Source organism: Ptychodera flava, unplaced genomic scaffold, assembly GCF_041260155.1.
Source record: "Ptychodera flava strain L36383 unplaced genomic scaffold, AS_Pfla_20210202 Scaffold_74__1_contigs__length_588402_pilon, whole genome shotgun sequence".
NCBI classification, from domain to species: domain Eukaryota; kingdom Metazoa; phylum Hemichordata; class Enteropneusta; family Ptychoderidae; genus Ptychodera; species Ptychodera flava.
In genome coordinates, this window is record NW_027248396.1 from 492,859 (window position 1) to 515,739 (window position 22,881).

The following is a 22,881-nucleotide window of genomic DNA, read 5'->3' on the forward strand; positions in this document are numbered from 1 at the left end:
TCGAGATCTCAATCTTTAAAGAACCACTACCAATTTTAGTGATAAAGTTTGTTCCAGGTATAGTACAGGGTGCTGACACAGGAAATTATGAATAAAGTTAGGTTATTTGGTAGCCATTTTGAGTGCTCTTATACAGTCTAGTTTTTTAACGGACCCGAATTGTGTTAAGACTGAAATGATTCCAGTTACTACACATGAAATGATTTCCTGTAGGCCTACGCAGCTACGACTTGTACATTGTCAACAGAGACAAGTCACCCCACAAAGCCAAATTTCCATGGTTTTTTTTTTTTAAAGAAAGGCAAATTAAATTAAAAGCAAAATGCAGCATCTGTATATGTATATGCTACATAATTTCCGTAGTATATATTTCAAAAGTTTATGTGATACATTTGTTCAAATTGAGGCTCATTTTGGAATGTAGCTCTGTTACCAGGTGTATGCATGCTTTGACAGACAAAATGGATAATAAATTATGGTTACCATCACGACGTACATTTATAAGAAGTGGCCGTGGTCAATTTTATGGCAAACTCTGGCATCCTTGTCCAACAATGATAGAAACTGGAAAAGAGTAAACATTCATTATTGGGGCGATTTTCTGAACCTCTTTATGTAAAATATACTTTTGTTGAGAAGTCGTGATAAGCCTGGCACATCATTGTGAAGAAACAACAACGTACACACCCGATATCCAGTGCCGGCTATGTCGGGGTCAAGCTGAATTTAGTATTCAAGGTATAACAGGTGCGAGCTCTTGGATGAGAAACTGTATAGCATATATGAAGGGAACATTATTTTTACAGTGAGGGTCAGTGGAAATGGGGGGGGGGTGACTTTACATTCAATTATTGAGGGAGGCGCGGCAATTTCTACAAAAGTTTCTATAGGCCTAGAGTTGTGGCAAGAACACAAGAGAATTGACTAAAACGAATGAAAAAACAATACAAACATGGCTTTATTCTGCCTGAACAGATGGCAACAAGCAGAAATAGCCCTTGCTTTCACAAAATAAAATTATCAAGCTGACCTGCAAAAGTAAGTTTCATGCCATGTTCACTTTATAAATGTTATAAGCAAGATTGGAACTAATTCGTGATAATTGGATCTTCATATCTTTCAAATTTATCACAATTGTTAAGCTCTATAGCTCAATGTTGCAATTTTACACATTACTATAAAAATAAATGTGTAACTTAAAAAGGAAAGCAGATGAGCTTACATTTGCAGATTAAATCGACACTACTTCACCATCCAATTATCCAAAAATTAGTTCCAATCGCGTTTATAACACTTTGAATAAATAATAATCTGAATTCGAGAATATCCTGCAAACTAATCATCGATTGTTTTCCAAACATTGAGCGAGTTTGAGAGCTCAACTGTTGACGAAGCCGTAATTCTATAATTCTATGATAGTACAGTGTTACTTTTAATATGGCCCTGAGCCCTCGAAGCCATCTCGAAAGCTTATGGATCCCAACATGCTCTCTGAATAAGGTCACTGGTCATTCAAGCTCCAGCATATAGGCACGACATTACAGACAACACGAAAAGATCTTTGTCTGTGCACAAACGTTTAGCATCGGATATACATATATCCTAGAAGTGCTAAATTAAGAAAATATCGACACCATCGATAACACTTATAACATATCAATTTGATTTCGCTAGATACACATGTCGCTTCTGACATATGAAAAAAATAAAATTCGATAGTAGGCCTATCCGATACTATCTGGTATCGTCTGCTGTATTGGACTAAAGATCAATAACGCTGTGAAACATACGATGCTACCGATAATGTCGATAGGGGTACGATATATAGTATCGATAAGTTTACCGGTGTGTCATTACAGACTCATGTCACCTATGACATGGTATGTCTATGTCGCCTATAAAAATATTGGACACTATTTGATACTGTATGACATTGTTATATTGTATAGTCGTGTATTCATTATTTATATTACACAAACTGTAAGCTTCTATTTGACTTTTGAACACAAGGTGCCTATCGGAAAGCCATACTTAAACACATAAACACGAATGATACCATCAATATACTTTCAATTATTGCAGTACAGTAAAGTTTTACATCCACCAAAGCAAATTCAAAGTGTGGAACTAGGAAACAACGTCAAAAGCTCGATGTCGGATGCTTTAATTTTTTTTTTGTTTTGTTTTGTTTTAGGGGTAACCCAACCAAAAAATTTTTATCCGACAGAAACAATATCAAGATATCCTACTTTGGTTTGGTCAAAAGTAAATGTCCTATAATAATAAATTGCTAATATAATCAGGTGTTGGCCAGAGAAATTGCAAAGCTGGCGAAGTCGTTTCTCTGGCTGAAAAATTTCAAAGTTGCAAACAAATAATGATTGAAAGGGAAAAAGTTGACTCTGACTGTTAGTCTTTTAGGGTAATATAAGATTTTACAAATGACCCAAGTCCGTTACGCTGGACATACACGCACAGCCTGCTAGAAAGTGATCATGCATATACCGGTTTGTGTTATGATGTGTCGGGTACTCTCTTGCCAATGAGACTCTCGTACCCAAAAATCGTAATATTTAAAGTTTCATATACAGCATTTTTTTGCGTCATTGAAAATGGTTTGACCTTTCGTAGAGTTCGCATACTTTCAGTAATCGGTGGCACTGTATGAGCCATGAGCCAGCTATCTTTAATTGTTCGATATTGGCATGAGAAGGAAATCGGGGGGAAAGAAAGCAATCAAGGGACAAAGTCGCACATTTTTTCATGAATTTTTTGATACGAGATACGATATATATTGCTTGATATGTTGAAAGATACTGAATGAATGGGTGACCATGCATATATTCGATACCAGTTTTAGACACGAGATATGAAACCAACGGGAATTAATGAATTAATGGTCACAATCTTTGGTATATCCGAGAGCTAATTCTTTACCAGCCGTATAGAGAGTTAGGTACGGAATTGTGTCTGTTCCTCAAAGCCATTTCTAAACTACGTGTATTCCCTATGGGGGCTAAACTAGCTAAAAACGATATACACAAAACCCCGATAATTATCGCTTTCTGAATAGCGTTCTAAGTTTAGAAATTAGCTGTAGTTTAGAAAGTCGGGCCTCTGATGAAAAACTTTTTCCAAGGATATATCGGATAAAAAACGATAATTATCGCTTTCTAAATAGCGTTCTAAGTTTAGAAATTAGCTGTAGTTTAGAAAATCGGTCCTGAGGTTGTAATTTTTTTTCCGAGGATATATCGGATAAAAACGATAATTATCGCATTTTAAATAGCGTTTTAAGTTTAGAAATTAGCTATAGATTAGAAAGTCGGGCTTGGAGCAGAAAAAGTTTTTCCAAGGATATATTGGATAAAAACGATAATTATCGCTTTCTAAATAGCGTTCTAAATTTAGAAAATAGCTGTATAGTTTAGAAAGTCGGGCCTTAGGTTGAAATTTTTTTCCAAGGATATATCGGATGAAAACGAAAATTATCGCTTTCTAAATAGCGTTCTAAGTTTAGAAATTAGCTGAAGTTTGGAAAGTCGGAGTTTGAGTTACTGTAGAAAAAGTTCTCCATAGATATATCGGATAAGAACGTTGGTACACCATTTCTATTGTCATCTGTATATTCGTAAGTGTTTCAATGGAAAAAGTGTGAGTTTGTAGGAGCAGTCTTCAGTCCAGAAGTAAGTTTTAAAAGCAAAAGCTTAAATGTGACTTGTCCAATAGACCGACGATATAGTACTTCCCATAAGTGATGCAAATTAATGCATTGGCCTTATCAAAAGTGTTGCCGGACAGGCTGCCATCTCCCAGCTGCGTGCTCACAGTGAAATGTGCAGTGCTTGAGATGAAGTCCCGCAAACACTTTCAAGATTATGTCGGAAAAAAGGTTGATTCACAGTTTCTGTGGTCATCTGTAAATTCCCGAGTGTTTTAAATTAAAAAGTGTGAGCATGTAGGAGCTTTCTTGTATAGCCTGGAAAATACTATTTCCCCCGGAAGTAAGTTTTAACATCCAAAGCTCAAATGTGACTTGTCCAATAGACAAAAAAGGAACCGTACTGCTTCAGCTAATGACCAAGGTGTGTTCCATAACGATCGCGTCAATTGTGCTGATAAAGTTGTGATTCAAGTTAATGCTAATGAGGCATTGATAAGGCTGTTAGCATTAATTTGCACTACAATGGACGCGATCATCGTGGAACAAAGATAATCTGAACCACGTCTTGTCTGTCTAGAACGCTATTTAGAAAGCGATAATTATCATTTTTATCCGATTATCTTTGGAAAAATGTTTCCACTCGAGGCCCAACTTTCTAAACTTCAGCTTTTTCTAAATTAGAACGCTATTTAGAAAGCGATAATTATCGTTTTTATCCGATATATCCTCGAAAACATGTTTTCACTCGAGGCTCAACTTTCTAAACTTCAGCTAATTTCTAAACTTAGAACGCTATTTAGAAAGCGATAATTATCGTTTCTTGCTTAACTTTCTAAGTTTAGATTTAGATTTAGACAAATCTAATTTAGCTTTCTAAACTTCTAGCTAAACTTTCTAGAAACGGTAGAAACACAATTTCGCACCTTAATGCGTCTAGATGTATTGTAAATTGTTGCATTGTTGAATAATTGTTCCTCAGCCACTGATCATGCAAAAATTTAAAAAAATCAAATAAAATTATCATTGTCATTGAAAATTATCATTGTCGAATGTCATTTTCAAACGGTCTTAATGCAAAACAAAACTTCTCTCAGATAGTACCAGTGCAGACAGCGATTTTTCAAAATTTTCTATGGGAGAGGGGACATCTCTTGCTCTCCCATCAAAACTTTTGCACGTTTTCCCCAAATATCTCCCCCTGTACTTTGACACTATCCCCTGAGAGATATTTTACAGCTTGTGAAAACCCTGAGTAATTACACATTTTCGCTCCTTTCGCGGTAAAGTCAATAGAGACCCTTTGATACTTTGATATTGATGTTATATGTACAGTGACAGACCGGGAAATTTTTCGAACTTAACTGGTGTTTTCATTTGAATAATGTTGCAATATCACCAGTCCTGAGTATCACTGTAAGAAAATTAGGAAGCTGTGATCAACATTCAACAATTAAGTTTCATGGGGGTTTTGGTGGGAGGTGGGGGGGGTTGCGCGATAAACTTAAAGATTTCAGTTTTTGATCAGACTTTGAACTTTTTATGTCACCTCTAATTGAACCCATAGTTGTTATCATGAAAGCTCAACACCCAAACATGCAATGCAAGATATACATCGTCTAGAATCGAAAATAGAAATTAATGACACTATCGTGTAGTCAAAACTACTACGGATCGACTAGTAGCGACACCTATGCAAAAGTTACATGCAATTCACCCGGTGCCATGGCGACATCCTTTATCTCGAATATGAACAGGAAAAATATCAGAGACTATTGATAATATCGTTTTTGTCAGGTTGAGTTCACAATCTGACTGGCCGAGATTTCTGACAATGTCATCCAAACTATCCAATGCTGTTGAATGTATATGATACCAAAGACAAAAAAAATCTAGGAATGTGTGACGATACGTCTAGCTGATAATTTCTAGGTTATTAAGTCAAAGTGTATTTTATGACAACAGTAGCTTTTGCCGAAAATGTCGCTCGACAAATAATAACTTTCGAGCGACGTCTTATTTCCGAGAGACCCAACATCATAGTTGTCGGTGTTCGTTGCAGCTTTAGCTTGTATGGGACGAGTAAAATTAAATATCATGGATGCCTTTTCTTTTTATGTTATCATAATTATTCTCCTCTAAAAGCAATCCTGTGAGTTTCCTAATCGTGATGTGACAAAATCCATGTTTACATTCTCACGGACGATCGGACAGGCAGTTACGAGACATGATCGGCGTCGGAGAAGAAACAATGGGGATTAGATCCATACAGGTGTAAATGACAGTGAGAGATTATAGCCGCTGTAGAAAACCGCGTACCTGGCAGGTTTTTAAAATGTCAAAGTTCACTTGCAATTGGCCGTTGTTTGGCCTCTTCTTGACGAATATTTTCCGAAACTTAAAAATTTCTATGATTCTGAAAGCACCCTTGAATCATAAAATCACCGAGTGAGCCAAAAGTACTAGTTAAAAAAATGTATTTTAGCTTGAATAGCTAGACAACATTAGCTCTGCTATCACACAGTCCCTCTATCCACTGTGGCTATCGATAACATCTGACAATGGAGGTAAGAAGAGATCTGAAGTATGATACACGTGTCATCTTGTTGAGAGTCAGCCAAATCATTCACTTTCGTAAACCCAAACAATACTGCAGGGCTCGAAATTAGCGGTAGTCCCTCGTCCACAGACTACCAACTTTTCCCTGGGGCTACCGAAGTCCATGAAATGGTAGCCCACACGGACTACCAAAGCCTGGGACATGAAATACTTGGCGTGCGATGTCCGTCACTTTCGGACGAGCTAAATGCAATCAACATACAGTTTCATTTGTTTGAATAAATTATCCTTTCATCTGTAAAAAGAGTTTTTTTCTGGTGACTATTACAATTTTCACTGCTATGTTGTTATTTTCACAAGATGCAGAGCGTTTGATACTAGAATGTTGAGTTGCTTTTCCGTCACACGGTGTGCAGTCTTTGCATGCCAGTTCACACTATGCTGTTGATCGGCAGCATACAAGACGTACTTGTGTCGAGTTTTTGGGTTTTGATGCTGAAATTTCACCAAAACTGTCACTTCTATATCAAGAGATTGTGTAATCAGTTTGATTTGAAATAGTAATACAAGAGTTTCGCTGTCTTTTATCTATGGTTGTCGATCAGTATCAATGTATTACGTTCTGTATAGATAGACTCGGGTGTAACAAGGCATGCCAGTTCATAAAGATCATGAGAATATTTTTTTTTTTGTTTTTTTTACTAAAGTTACAATTTCTTTGATGTGTAAGCCGATTTTGAAAGTGATAGAAAGTGTTAAAATGTATATAAATTAACATAAATTAAGCGTTCGTGACACATAACATGGGGTTTCTCGAGTTGAAGCCCCTAGTTTTACTGCTATTTTGTGTTGCTGAACCGGGGCTTATAGTCGAACGAGTACAGCATCCCTAAACTAAAATATTCATGGACTACCAGCCATTGTCACTGGGCTACCAACTTCAGCAAATGGTAGCCCAAGTGTACTACCAAGGTAAAATGTTAATTTCGAGCCCTGCAATACTGGACGATGTTATTGATAGTACTTGAGTATTTTCGGTGGGAAACTACCACAATGAACCAAAATACTGTGTAGTTTGAAAAGAATTGACGGTGCTCCCTATAATATCAGCTAATTTCAACCAGCCAAACTTGTAATATATATCGTCAGGCTTGACGTAGAAGTTACCACACTGTACTGTCTATAGTATAGTGTTATATATTGACAATTTAAATAATTACTTGTGCTAGTTTTGACATTCGACAAAATAGTGAGTGACATTCACAAAAATTAGATGAAATAATTGTGGTACCTGTCACGCAGCCAAAAAGCAATTGAATTTAGTTAATTCCATCTCTTTCCTTACTTGTTCAAAGTGTGAAACTAATACGCATTGCATTTATCATGAACACGAGACATTCGCAAAGCGAGAAATATATGGTTTGGTGTCGATAGCAAAAATAACGACACAATCATATGGTATAAAAATATGAAAGATCGATAGTAGCATTGCTCATGGCAAAGTTACACTAAATTCAGCCGGTGCCATGATGTCAAATATCTCAAAATGAACTGTCATAATATCCAAGACCATCGTATACCATCGTTGACGTGAAGACTTCACGAAAGAGATTACCTAAAATGTTGCACTAAAATGTTGTGGAGGGACCGTGTTTGACGATATTTTATTACGGCAGTGTCGCTCGTCAAAAATGATTTTCGAGCGACGTCTGATTTCCAGGAGACCAAATTAGTATCCCCGCATTCATCACAACGATCGAACCAGTGTATCATATTTAACGTTTGCCCCAAGATGCGCGTCATGACATATTTATATATATATATCTTTCTGAGTTCGTCGAATCTTTCCTCTTGCTTGAGACCAGTAAATTAAATGTATGTCATAGATGCTTATTCGTTTTATGTGAAGAATCCATGTTTACATTCTCACGGGCAATCAGACAGGAAGTTACAAGACATGATTGGCATCAGAGAAGAAACAATAGGGCGTAAATCCATACAGGTGTAAATGAGAGCGAGAGATTATAGCAGCATGCGTACCCTGGCAGATTTTTAAATGTCAAAGTTCTTTGTCAATCGGTTGATGTTTGGCCTGTGCATGGCGATTTCTATAACCTTTACCAACATGAAAATTTCCATCGATTCTGAAAGCACCTTTGAATCGTGAGATTACTGAGCTAGTCAAAGTTGTGATAATTTATCGCCTAACTTCAAAACCTAGGCGTTACAGTTGATACTATTCGACGGTATCGGACTTTTTATACCAGCCATTGTCTGGAATCAGTGACATTTGTAATGAAATATCATCTACCTTGAAAAGTCTGATAGACTAAGAGATTTCGAAAATTTCGATAATTAGATATATCTCTGCGTGCGACCACAAAATATCTTTCAGCTCGAAAAGCTCGGGAACCAACTAAACTTGCAAAAAATGCGATCTAGCTTGGAAAATTACAGTATATCAAACTAGCCTGTCGATAGTATGATGGTATAGCGTTTGCTCTGAAAACTTAGACGGTACTGGACGCTATACTGCTATATATTCATTGAGATATATGTCTCATGGTATATATCCAACATCATGTAATATCAACTCTTCTCGCTTGTGGCCTGTAAAGTAATCCTGTACCTGGGCCTAGACAGGGTTCGTGGTCTCCGTCATCAACCGGTCAAAATAAACTGACTTTGCCTAGCCCATAGCGTCTTTGTGTCACATATTGAGTTTGTGGTCTTTTCCCCTCTTTGAATTAGACTTAATCGTTGGAATTTTTACTTGACAAGAGTAGTGTGATGTCAAACTACCGAGAGCAAAGGTTGAATATGAATACATTTATTCGTTTTTCTTGCACCCGTACATGATTTTCTTGCTGCAGGTATTTCTGGTGGTACGGGCTTTGCGCCACATAGGCCAGGTTTGTTTTACATCATTCTAGGAAGTACAAGTACGTTTACCGGAAACAGTGTTGGCAATGCTGGTTTCTAATTATCATTAATGTTGACAAGACGAGACAACCATATCGTATTCTTGAGGTACCAGTATCTTCATGGCCTACTTCAGATTTTATTGCAGGTCGATATTCATTTCAACAAATATACAGATTCTATCTATTTCCTGCTTTCCATGTTTTTTTATATTTTTATTACTAGCCTTCCATATACAGTAGTCATGAGACAATTCCCAGAGAGCTGTCGATTCGAATGACATACCTTGGGATTTCAAATCCTGACATCAGGCAAGGCTTATACCATGAATGTCATGATTTTCGAAAAAGTGAGACAATTACAAACCCTGTAAATAAATTCGGTACAAATTTTCTGATATGTTCTATTCCGGGCTTCTATTCAAGGGAACAAAATGATACGTTCTTGCGTTGACAAAAAAACTTACTTAAAACCTACCAAACTCCGGTCATGTGATCTAGCGCATTGTGTAGATCTATTTTGTGGAGGGACCGTGATCTGACACGCGATCGACACGCTCGCACAGCCAGGGCCGGGTCTAACATCGACCGTACGTACGTGTGTATGGCGTTGATTTGTCTTGTTTATACTTGAAATGAATTTCAAATTGTCTACATAGGAACAAAGAAATACTTTTACCTCCATGATAGGAAATATTTAAAACAACATGATATTTTATTGTAATTTCATATTACACATTCCTGTTTGTAAAATGGTGATTAGAGAGGTTTATGGCTGTATCTTCGACATCTACCTGCAAACCACAGTAATCATTGATATATGCTATCGGGAAAATGCGCCAGTATGCAAGCAGATTGGTTGGTCACTGTCACACACGGACAACAAGATATCCAGCAATTAGTCTTGCTCAACGATTACAAGACGATGAATTTTCGTTAACGAGGTGTTAATCGTTCTTGCATACCAAGCGTCGACTCCAGGTAGAGGTATCAGACTGCATGACGCCTGTACCTCACTAAATTTGCATGCGGCACTGATCAACAGTTGCTATAAAAGCGGAATATTTTGACTATGAGCACAATCTGGACCACGGTCCTTCAACAAGTGCTTTGCGTGTCAGGTTCCTGCCGTTCTTTCTGCGTGCTCTAAGCTGACTCAGGCTGAACAAGATGACTCGTGCTCGTGGTTGGTGGTTCGAGAAGTCAGACGACTCAATCTTCATCATATTCGATTATCGAGAAAACCCGTCAAGGCTCCGAAAGAAAGGAGGCTCGAGCGCTGTATACAGCAGTGTAGCGAAATTCAAGGCATACTCTGGTATCGGCGATGACGCAATCAAGGTAAGTTAAGTACTCGTGTTTGTTATTTGTTTCATGTTTTATCAGGCTTTCGTTTGGCAATGCACTGTGATGTCTTGTTGGATTATTCCCTTCATGATATCTGCATTTTCGAAGTGCGCTGTGTTTTAAAATAAAATAAAGTATTTCAACGGCGCCGTCGCTGATCCAAAGGAAGAATCTTTGGAGATGTCTTCCCTCAGGGAAGTTTGGAGGCAAAGAATAATAATGCGCAGGAGACCCCGGGCCCGATCCAGGTATCTATCCACAGTCACATGTATCTATTCAGCTCTGGGACTATGCGCCCCATAGACATGTGTACATATGTCTGAGAAATCTTTTTCTCAGGCATATGTACACACGTCTATACGGAGAGCATAATGGACGCAGAGCGGAATACATCACAGGTGACTGTGATCTATCGGCGGCAACCGTGCGAATTGCGGACAGGCTAGGCTAAAGGCGTCTGAATTATCCGGAATAACAACATCGAATTGTTATGGTCAACTATTCATACATGATATACCGTGAGGGAAAAAAGTAAAAGAAAACACCCGGGGCAAGGATCACTGTTACACAGTAGCCTAGATTGGTTTGCGACAACTGGCAACATACCGGTTTACGGTATATATTGAAGGTCACTTTATAGGTCACTCCCGTGAGCATTTGCCGTTGCCCAAAGCATCGTCTCGCAAGGCATAGTCGCAGGGTGTTCATTCAACCAGTGCTGTGTTGAAGATGCTTCAAAAGTAATTGGTAAGATTTTTTATGATAGACAAGCACTCGGAATTCGATCCACTATGTCAACCTTCCAGTCGTTTCGACTGATTTAAACACATTCGTTCAGACACGAAATATCCTCTTAACCGCACCCTGGCGGTGACGACGCGACGCTGTGCTATGGGTTGCTGCGAATCCGTAGCCTTTGCCACTCGGTTGTAGCTTGGTCATTTGAGTGGCTACCCCACTCCCAAAAGAACATGTCAAGGAGTGGCAGTGCTTGTTTTCGCAGCAATGCTATGGCATGACCGTTGTTCGACCCACAATCATTGTCAAAGACCCTCGAGTTTTTCTGGAAGTTCTATACCACAGTTACTTGAAATAATAGTACTAGTTGGCTGCAAGTCCGCGGTAGCTTCGCGGCCCGTGCATGGATGTGTGTAGATACACGTCTGTTGGTCTGATGTGTACACGCCATTACTACATTAAAAATCAGTCAATACGTTTTATTTTGCCAACACAGATGCAACTTATTCCCTTAGTTTCCTTGAAAATATGGTGTATGGCTGTCAAAAATCTATGTCGACAAAATTACAAAATTGCTATCTCCTCCGCAGAAAAGGGGTTATTCGTCTCATTATTCACAGTGAGAAATCAGAAAATTATGATTATGAGAACTATGTTGCGGAATTTTGAAATTTGGACAGAGTTTTTCTGTGTACGGAAGAAATTTGCTTCAGTGAGTGATCTCCGTGTGTACAGATCATGGAGAATTGTGGGTAGCCTCACTTGTGCATCAGCCAAGTTAGTTAAAGCGGTATTGAGCCAAATCATGACGTATTTTCACCTGGTTGGCTTGGTCTATATAGCATCTTTAGTCCCAAAAAATCAAGTTTACAGTATTTATGTTTTCAACCACCTTCAAATGCACAGTATTTTTTTAAAATACACAATATATGGAATATGTTGTGTTTCATTAATTTTAACCATCTTGAGGTGATGGTGAAATATGGACTTGGCAGGAATAGGGTTAGACTGGCTTTCCACACCTTATTGTTTCAATGATACAGTTTATGATTTAGGCAAAGTTTTCTCTGACAGTGGAGATGGACATTGCCGAAAAATGAAGCAACTTGTTAAGTATTTCACTCTTGCAGCAAAATATTTCATCAATTAATGCAAACTACTCACTTTGAGTAAAGTGATGAGGTCTGAATAGTGAAAATATTCATGATGGTTGGACCATTGTTTGTTAGCATTGATTGATAAATCAGTATATAAGTATTCTGCATTTGCCAAATACATCAACCATAATGATAATATTTGTTTTTTTTTCAGGTTTACTTTACTGACAAAAATGATCATCCATACAAGCTCCTACGTTCTTCCTTTGTGTGGAACAAGAATGACATGTGTCGCCAATTCAGAGACCTTAGAAGTCCACAGGAGTTCTGTGATCATTTTAATTCAGTATTGTCCGGTAAGGAAGACACATCTTCACCTGCATCAAGTGTGAGTAACCTGACCAACGATTCCAGTGAAGATGACTCCGAGCCAGAGGGTGAATCAGAAACAACAGAAAATATTAGTCATAGTTCCAGTAATGGCATAGAGTCTACACCAGATGATGATGATGATGTAATGAGTCCCACAGCTAGTATGTAAGTACATCGACATCTGAGAGACTAAAACACAATTGATGAAAGCAAAACCCATGACAATTCATTGAAGAATTCTTTGGACCATACATATCATGAGTTTAACCATTTGAACTTCTAAATTTGTGTAATTTGATTCATGGTCATTGTACCCTTGAACTAGTGACCTTCTGTTACACTTCCTTTGCAGTGGAATCAAATGAAACATGGTTCACATTTCACAGAACTATGAAATCACAAGTTTTCTCAGGTACCAAATTAGAGAAACCGCACATGTATGAATGCAAACATTCCAGTCCTTTGTAACCAAGCCTACAAAGAGATCTAACACAATGAGATTCACCAAGCTACTTTGGTACATATGAAGCAGCAAAGAGAATACAAGTTGCAACCAACAAAATACAGCAAAAGCTAGAGTACATATAATGCTCAAAGTCATATAAGACTGAAGTGCATGTAATACGGGTAGTCTGTCCAAAGATTTGTAATAACATAAAGCATTAATGTGAAGGGAAATGGTCCAAATCTCTGGAGACCTATTGCTGACATTGAAACCAATATGTTACTTTGAGTTGAATACAACATTTCTTTTTATTTTGGTGAATTACACAGGTCAAATACTCCCTTATCAAGAAGCACAAAGAAGAGAAAATTGACAGATGCTGCAAAACAATTAGTGCTACCGACACTTTCAAAGAAAAAGAAGGCTGAAAAACTCAACAAAGAAATGAGTGAGGAGGAGCTATCGATGAAAGAAAGCATCAGGGACTGCCACATTGGAACTGGTAAGCTTGACAAAGATTTCTCTATGTTTCCCTTATCTGTCGGAAAGACAACACTCTTTGAGGAAATCTAGTCATTATCAATTAGTGCAAAGAGGAATAATTGAGGTATTTGAAATAAAGTGCAGATAAATACTAAACAACACTGACCTTTTTGGTTAAGTACAAGAAAAGAGAAGCTCATGAAAGACTCGCTCATTCTTCAATGCGGTATGAAGAACAAAATGTCTAAATTATATATGTCGTGTGCAGCTGACAAACATCACTAATGTCAGTATGAAGCTCCTGGTTAACCTTATAAAAAGTGTATGGTTTGAAAGTGTTTACTGTTGATTATTTTAATTCTAAGGATTGGTTTAATTGAGTAATTCTTGCTGATTTTTGACAAAGAAATAAACTTGAATTGGTTATTAATTTAAGCTTTAGTGCTCATCATAAGGGGATTTCAGTAGGTGACTAATCCTGAGCTTTTTGACAATCTATTCATACATGTATATTATTGTCTGCACAAAAAGCATTTACACAACCCAAGAATATTCACATAAAGTTATGTGTACTTGCCAATCCTAAGTTGTTTCTCAAGTGGCATGATTGATGGTAGGAACAGTTGGTTTAATAAGAATTCTGTGGGTTAACAGTCCACCCATAGTTGACACACTTTCACCATCAAAACATGAACCAAATGTTAGTGATATATCAAACTGTGATGTTCTATCGAAGACAAGTGCCATGTACTAGCAGATGATAACTGAAGTCTTTCTGTGCACATCTTTGGTATGGTGTGTCAGACTTTGATGAAAACATTTACATAAAAAAATTATTAGAAAAATCTTATTTGTATATTATCCTGCTGTCTTCCCAATGACAATGTAATGTTTGTCTTTTCTTAAGGACCGTTTTTAATTGATATCAGCGCACTGGAACTAGGGAAGCAAGCAAGGGCTCCTGATGACAAATGGGTTGACAATTGGAAGCAGCTATGGAGGATTACCTTGATGAGGCATATCAACCATTAATTGTTGTGTTGAAAAATGAATCAAAGGAGAACTTTAGGGAGTCCAATGTGAGTATCTTGGAACTGAACTTTACCTATGTTTGCTTGGCATGCATTGTGTCCTAACACTTTCCAGGTTGAGAATGTATCTAAACAACATCTGGGTCAATATATGGAAGGGTAATGTAATGAAAATACATTTCAACTTCTCCCTGTGAAATGTACATGACTTGCATGTGAGACAGAAGCAGTGTCATGCAACTCAATGCCTGTGAAATGAATGCATGCAAAATGTGCTATACACATTTAGCTGTATTTACAATATTTTTATCTTTGGACATACGGCCTCTACTTAGCAAACACATTCACATTTATTCTGTGCCTTATCCTTCACCTAGTGTTTGAATGTCAAAACATGTATCAATGATGTTAAAATTTATTAAATATACCACAGACTTTTTGGTTGATTTCCCTGTACTGTTTGAATAGCAATAATCACAACATTTCTAGATAGGGGAGACTACTTCTTTAGTTAGCGTAACAATTTCATGGTGACTTCTGATAAGAAAGAGAAAATGTATGTAATGATTGGCATTCACAAAGTAGAGCTTTTTGACGTATGTAAAGTGAACAGTTATTGCAATGTTTAACTTGTCCTGTTTCAAAAACCTGTTCTCATTATTATTCTAGGTTAACGGCTACACATATGAGGTTATTGGAGGGCAGCATTCTTTCCTTGCTGTTAAACGCCTGAGTGAAAAATATGGAAATCGGAAAGAACTGAAAAGTAGACTCGCTGTTGTCTATGCAGGACTGAGCGATGAACAGAGGAAGTGGTTGGCCCATAGACATAATGCAACTGTTGAATTCCATCATTCGATGACTTTCAAAGAGAAGGTAGGATGAGTTATCTTACACGTCTGATGTACTGCACTGTTCCAAGTATAACCTCAGAGACACAAAACTGCTTTTTAAAATCTTTTACTCACAGGGTTCTCCACAAGGGGATTTTATGGGTGGGCCACCCCTCCGTTTTTGGAGCAATTTATTCTTATGTTAATAACTGCACATAAGAATACATTTTCACAAGAAAAGAATTTGCAAATTATGCACTGTTGTGTAAATTGGCCATCCATCTGTTTTTCTAAGCTGTGGAGAACACTGACTCATGTAACCAGATCTCAGAAAACAACAACATAGATGGGAAATTCTTGTATAGTGATTGTTAAAATCTATAAAGATGAAAAAAAGTAATTGTTGGAAACCAAAAAAATGTTTAGAGGATGAAATGCAACATTGTGAATAAGAATAGAAATGAAAAATGCATTGTGACCTAAGAGTATCGGTATATCTGTTCCATTGCACAAAGGGACAACAGAGTTTCACAAAATGATAATAAGGGACCATAAATAGCGCAGATGTTACATTATGTTACCTTCATGGAAAGGTTAATTTCACATTTTTTCACACCAGTTTCTTTGGTCTGAAAAGAAATTTTACCAGTTGATTTATGTATGTGTGCAGCAAACGTAGGGGCTTATGCAAAGATCTACTTCATTTTAAACCTTCCACACAAAATTAGTGCAGGGGCTTATACACGAGTAGGGATTATACTTGGAAATGCTTTGAAAATTGTACAAATTTGTTCATCACAAGCCATGTAAGTTATAAAAAATAGCCTTCGTTCCTCAATACATATACATTCCCATAAGGCTGAAGTGCCTTACTTTTGATTGTCAACAAATTGGATTTGAAATTATTAGCAAGAACAGAGTGTTGGGTGTAAAGAGTATGCAATATCTAAACAAGAAAAAAATTGTTGATACTGATAGAACAAAATATCTCTAGCCAGAATGTCAGACATTTTGGAGATTATTGTAAGTTGAAATGTGCATTGAAGCCTTAAAGGTACCATCTAATTATACAACAGCATTGATGACAGTACAATTTACATAATACATCTCCTGTTGAACTCATATAATTTTTAAGTAAAACTGGAGACATTAAAGGAGAGTTTTGAGTTTCCAACAGTTGTACAACATTTTAACCCTTTGCACCCTGACCCCCTGGTACTCTATGACGTCATCGGACATTTTGTCCGAGTTGGGTTGAAATGGTTAAGTTTATTATTGCAAGTAAAGTCAAACAAATACCAGTTGTCTTTTGGTAAGAAATTTGACAGTTTTATTTGCAGGACACTTTTGTCTGATAGACTGAACAAAAAGTAATGAGTAATTCAGATAATTGATTGTGCTCAATGATTTTGTAAAATATGTATCTAGTATGTATTTTGTTGGATAAGATGTAATATGCCCTCTTGTTTATGGTCATTAGGTTCAAATGTGCCGGGATAGATACGAAGAAATGCCAGACATAGAAGCAAAAGAAGAACAGTGGGAGAAATCATGTGCAATGATACTTAAGGAGGTAAGTTTACTAATGACTGTATCAGTTGATACATAAACATTGATGTTATATATTGAAAATGTAAGACTAAAAACCTACACTGTGTGGGTTTTCAGTCTTATATGGACAAGCTGTGTATTACCAGAACATCACATGATAATCTCCAGCTTTTGTAATATCATATAGGACTCAGCCCTTGGTGTCACGTCAGGGGTTAAGATCTTAATTTTATTTGTATTGATTCATCATTAGTAATAGTAAAGGATAAAATAGAATTAATCATTACTTGCTTTAAATGCCAATCTACCTACTGACCACAACAGTTCAAACACATACACAATATCAGACTCCCTGCAGGTATAGATTTTCTGTTTAATGTGTAAAAATGTTGGACATAAATTGGCAATTTTTACCATCATACCTACCTATTGTGTTTAACAAGGGATGTACTGTGCCATCATTACCATTGAGTAACTGCACTGCCTAACTTCCACTTGCAAGCCAAAAACTGACATTGTGGCTGAAAACTGGCAATTTTTGCATCAAGTTATTTACACAGAGGATGCTCTCTAAAATTCAATCCCAACATTCTTTACTTATGTTCATAGGTACAGCAGTTTTCTCTCTTTTTCTGTTTTTCTTTAGGCATGATAGTAACAATATTTATATCATTGACAAGATGGATTATGATACTAACTGGCTAATAATAGAGATACATATTTTATTAATGGCATGTTATAAAGTTATACTTTGCACACTTCATATTTGTTTATTCACAAGTACTCAAAAAGCATGGCAGCACCCATGAATTTAATTGTGTACACTTCCGGTTAATCGCATAATATATTGTGAACCTGCATACATATTGTCAGTAAGCCGCTGGCGCAATTATCGATGATGTTAAGTGTCATGCTCATGAAATTGATATGTTAATTACTAATTATTTTCTTGACACAGAAAGCCGACTCCCTCTTCATGAAGATATGCTGTGCTGTTGCGAAAATGAGACATTTTTCATTGATGATGGAAGTGTTCGCAATGTATGAAGAAGGTCGAACAAGATCTCAGAATCTCAAGCCTGCTGAACTGAGAGGATTGAAGAGGCCAGAAATTCCGTTCAGAAAATTAGGTGACTTTCTTCGGCTTAACAATAACGATCAGAAATGGCTGTTAGAAGAAATAATTTCAACAGAAATTTCTGTTACAGAGCTAGTAAAGGAATCGGCAGTACTGAGGAAATTAGACCTGGTACAGAGATTTTTCGTCATGATTACTGGCTGTGTTGAAGGGGGCTGGGAAGAGGCAAGGCAAAGATTTCCAAACGAAACAACAAGAGAAAAACTAGAACAGTTTGTAAACCTATCGTACAGTCGTGGTGTACCAGCACAGTTTGAATCATTTTGCCAAAGAGCAGTAATTCTAGATAAAAACAAGGAAGATGCGAGTAAAACTGCCGTATTTGCAACTGATGGCGCCTATGGATTCACAATCCACAATGCAGATGTGCTTGATCTGAATGCCTCTTCACTAAAACAGCAGTGTCCAGGATTCCGAGGAATTGACCTAACATTGGTTGATATGCCTTCAGTAAGTGTACTCTTATCATTGTTACTAACACGACCAACCAAAGCTGCTTCTTTTAATGTGTTTTGGTCATAGCCACGGAAATCAATAAGTATGGAGGTCCTTGCGTACCAATAATATTTCCCCCCTGACATAGTTTTTCGCTTCCAAATTCCACACATACACATGGTATAATCATCTGTTGTATAGGCTGGGAAACTTTTTGCCATGACTTTTACATCATATGGAGTCATCTACACTGAAAAGTGTTAAGTTGAGATCTCAGTTTTTTACTGTCTCAGCCATGACTCTCAACGGCTATCTGAATTTTATGATAAGTTGTTTCATTCAATGTCATGGTTATAAAATTGTTATTGTTCATGTTCATTGCTTGTTGGAACCCTTACGCCACCTAGCATGTCACTTTATATCTTATACTCATAAACATACACCGGGACTGTTTAGTCATGTGTTTCATGTATGTTCATGACTTAATACGGCTAGTTTTCAATCGGATTCGAACCCACAACATACGGCATCAGTCGCCTAGCTGAGAGGCCACAGACAGAACCACTCGGCTAAATCTCCACTCCCGAATCATACTGTCTATGCTTAAATCTACCAGGATGTCAAATAGTGAATTAAAGCTGTCTCCTATTTTATTTTCAAGGAATGGTCAGCAAGTGATATCCAAAGACTGATGATTACCATCAAGGCAATAAATGTCGACTGCCAACAAAGTGCATTTAACATAGCTGTCATCTGCAGAGCATCAGAGATGGGAGAGATTATGCAGGCATTTAAAAGAGACAAAAACTTTGTCTCTGTGCAACCTGTGTTCTGTCATGTACAAAGTTGTAGCTCAAGTAAGTGCAATCACGGTTTTTACCCTATTGTTCTTTCTTCCCCTCCCTCTCGTACACATAAAATAGACCACATGATGTAGTGTAACGACCAACACACACACCCTTGTTGGTGCTTATTGACAAGTTTGATGCATGTTTTTGGAAATATGTCAATTTTGTGTAAATATCTGATGAAGATAGATTGCCAAATACATTTAGCAAATGAAATTCATTTAACCCTTTCACCCCCAGTTCCTGTATACAGGTCCAACTTTACCATAGAAAACAATGGATTTGGGACAAACCATGGTGGTGAAAGGGTTAATTAACCCTTTTCCTGCCAGACGATATTACTTCCCCATCAGCCAACTCAGGGAAAAGCAGTGTTGAGCCACAACAATACGTATTTCCACCAATTTGGCTTGGTCTGTTCCAACAGCTTTAGTCCATACAAATAATGTTTTCAGTATCTGTGATTTCAAGGTCTTCAAAAGTTCAATTTTGTTGTTAAAATGCACCGAATGTTACATATTGTGCTTCACTAGTTTTAACGATCTAGACCTGATGGGGAAATATGAACTTGGCAGGAAAAGGGTAATGTATTCTTGGCACTCTTTGTAATCGATATTTACAAACATAAAGTGTAAAAATGCTGAAGTTAGATTTAGGCTTGTAAAATAATAGATATTATTATTTCTACATTTCAGCCCGCAGATTTGGACTGATAGAGGCCGTACAGTGTATGGTGGTGGCTATGTACTGCTCACAAGACAAGAATCCAATTCAACATCCAACCGAAGAACGACACAATATGTGGTCCTGTGACACTCCACAAAGAACGTATGACCATGTGATTCAAACTTTCAGCCACAGAGGGGGATGGATACTTCACATATTCAGTGGATCTGGTAAATAAATACTTTTAGTTCCATTTTCGTGCTTTCAAAAAAAGCAGATGCCAATGCAATTGTAGGACAAGGCAGACTACAAGAATCACACACAATTTTATTTTCCTTACTGTATCTGCATGTGCTGAGAAAGGTCTCTTTTGCAATGCTTCAAGTGCTGCAATAATTCAACTAATCTTTCTCACAAGAAAAAATATTATAGTTTTTGCGTACATTGATAATTTAGGAAATGTATGTTTTTAATTTGGTCAAAATTACTTGATATACGATTTATTCCTTCATATTACTGAAATACAATATAGTATTATAACCCATAAATCCAACATAACATCAAAGCACCAAAAGCTGCAACTTTTGACATTATTGTTAATGAGTGTGCAAATAAATATTATCTATCAACCTCTGTTCATGCCTTATTTTTTAACACTTATTATAATTGTGAACAAATTCAATTTTAAACAAGTGCATGCATACAACATAGTTGCAACTCTTGCCATGGGGCTGATTAATGGAGAGCAGCACCCACGTAAAAATTATTTTGCTCACATTTCGACATTCTGTCATTAGCAGAGGTTGATAATATCGGTATGTGTATGGATACCCAACAGTATGTCTATCTACATGCACTAATTGTACATTGCATGTAACATTATGAAAATATTGTGAAAAGTTGCAGCAGGACTTTTAATGAATTTGTTGATAAGACAATATGAATTCACTCATCTTTCCACAACACTTATCCTTTAATTTTCTTCAAATTTAATGGACTAATAAAAATTTGTTTCATTCACAGGTAATGGAATGATATCATCCTTGAAGAATGGCAGACACTGCATCGTCACTGATCATTCATCGGACCAATTAGCTATCCTCTGTGACAATGTCTCTCATTTGTTGGTACTGAAGAGCTATGAGAATCTTTGTGAAGCAAGGCAATCTCTGGGTATAGTATTATTGATAAGGGACTTTTAAAGGCGGACAATCCATGTAGCTATGTTTTTACTGCCCACTTGTGTACCATCTTAACCAATGAGTCAGGGAATGTTTGAATGGCTTTCATTGGCTGACACTGTACACTACTTCATTTAAATTTTTATCCAAATATTCAATTTAAGGCAAATTAATTTATGTTTTACTTTTTAATTTGGCCTTTTAAAATGAGTAAATTATTAAAAGAATCCATTCCTCGGCACCAAAAGATACATTCAGCAATAAAAGGACAAATACAAGAAAAAAATGTACACAAAGATTGAAAAAATGAAAATTCCTCAAAACAGCATAACAGAGTTTGACTTTTACAAAGGAGCCACTATTGTCATATGATGATGGTCATGTTACATATGCCCTGACTAAAGAATTTAAATCGATTACTGACAATTGTACCAATTAGCTTTCAACAAGTGAATTAGAATTGGACCAATGCCATAGATTAGTGTGTCAACCAGTTAAGGACATATGAAATATGCCCTGACTTCTGAATTAGAATTGGGCCAATGTCAAAGCCAGCCAAAGAAAGGTCATTTTAAATTGACCCTGACTTCAGATACAGATGTCTGACCAATGTCCTAGTTAAGATTGTCTTCCAGTGATGGTCATTTTAAATATGCCCTGACTTTAGAATTGCAATTTTACTGGTGTCAAAGTTTATTGTTTCAACCAGTTAAGGTCATTTTAAATTGACCCTGACTTCAGATACAGATATCTGACCAATGTCGTAGTTTAGATTGTCTTCCAGTGATGGTCATTTTAAATATGCCCTGACTTTAGAATTGCAATTTTACTTGTGTCAAAGTTTATTGTGTCAACCAGTGAAGGTCATTTTAAATTGACCCTGACTTCAGATACAGATGTCTGACCAATGTCATAGTTTAGATTGTCTTCCAGTGATGGTCATTTTAAATATGCCCTGACTTTAGAATTGCAATTGGACCAATGTCAAAGTTTATTGTGTCAACAAGTGAAGGTCATTTTAAATTGACCCTGACTTCAGATACAGATGTCTGACCAATGTCCTAGTTTAGATTGTCTTCCAGTGATGGTCATTTGAAATATGCCCTGACTTTAGAATTGCAATTTTACTTGTGTCAAAGTTTATTGTGTCAACCAGTGAAGGTCATTTTAAATTGACCCTGACTTCAGATAGATGTCTGACCAATGTCCTAGTTTAGATTGTCTTCCAGTGATGGTCATTTTAAATATGCCCTGACTTTAGAATTGCAATTTTACTTGTGTCCAAGTTTATTGTCAACCAGTGAAGGTCATTTTAAATTGACCCTGACTTCAGATACAGATATCTGACCAATGTCCAAGTTTAGATTGTCTTCCAGTGACAGTCATTTTAAATATGCCCCGACTTTAGAATTGCAATTGGACCAATGTCAAAGTTTATTGTTTCAACCAGTGAAGGTCATTTTAAATTGACCCTGACTTCAGATACAGATGTCTGACCAATGTCGTAGTTTAGATTGTCTTCCAGTGATGGTCATTTTAAATATGCCCTGACTTAAGAATTGCAATTTTACTTGT

General features: G+C 36.9%; 1 protein-coding gene across 1 annotated transcript; it reads left to right on the plus strand.

Annotated features, from left to right (window-relative positions):
- Positions 1-13,481: 13,481 nt before the first annotated feature.
- LOC139128862 (uncharacterized) lies at positions 13,482-22,620 on the plus strand. The gene is made up of 8 exons (XM_070694569.1): positions 13,482-13,642; positions 14,531-14,702; positions 15,324-15,530; positions 16,968-17,060; positions 17,997-18,626; positions 19,273-19,468; positions 20,155-20,355; positions 21,149-22,620. The coding sequence occupies exons 2-8, from the start codon at positions 14,619-14,621 to the stop codon at positions 21,325-21,327; spliced, it is 1,590 nt and encodes a 529-aa protein (XP_070550670.1). The 5' UTR covers positions 13,482-13,642; positions 14,531-14,618; the 3' UTR covers positions 21,328-22,620.
- Positions 22,621-22,881: the final 261 nt, after the last annotated feature.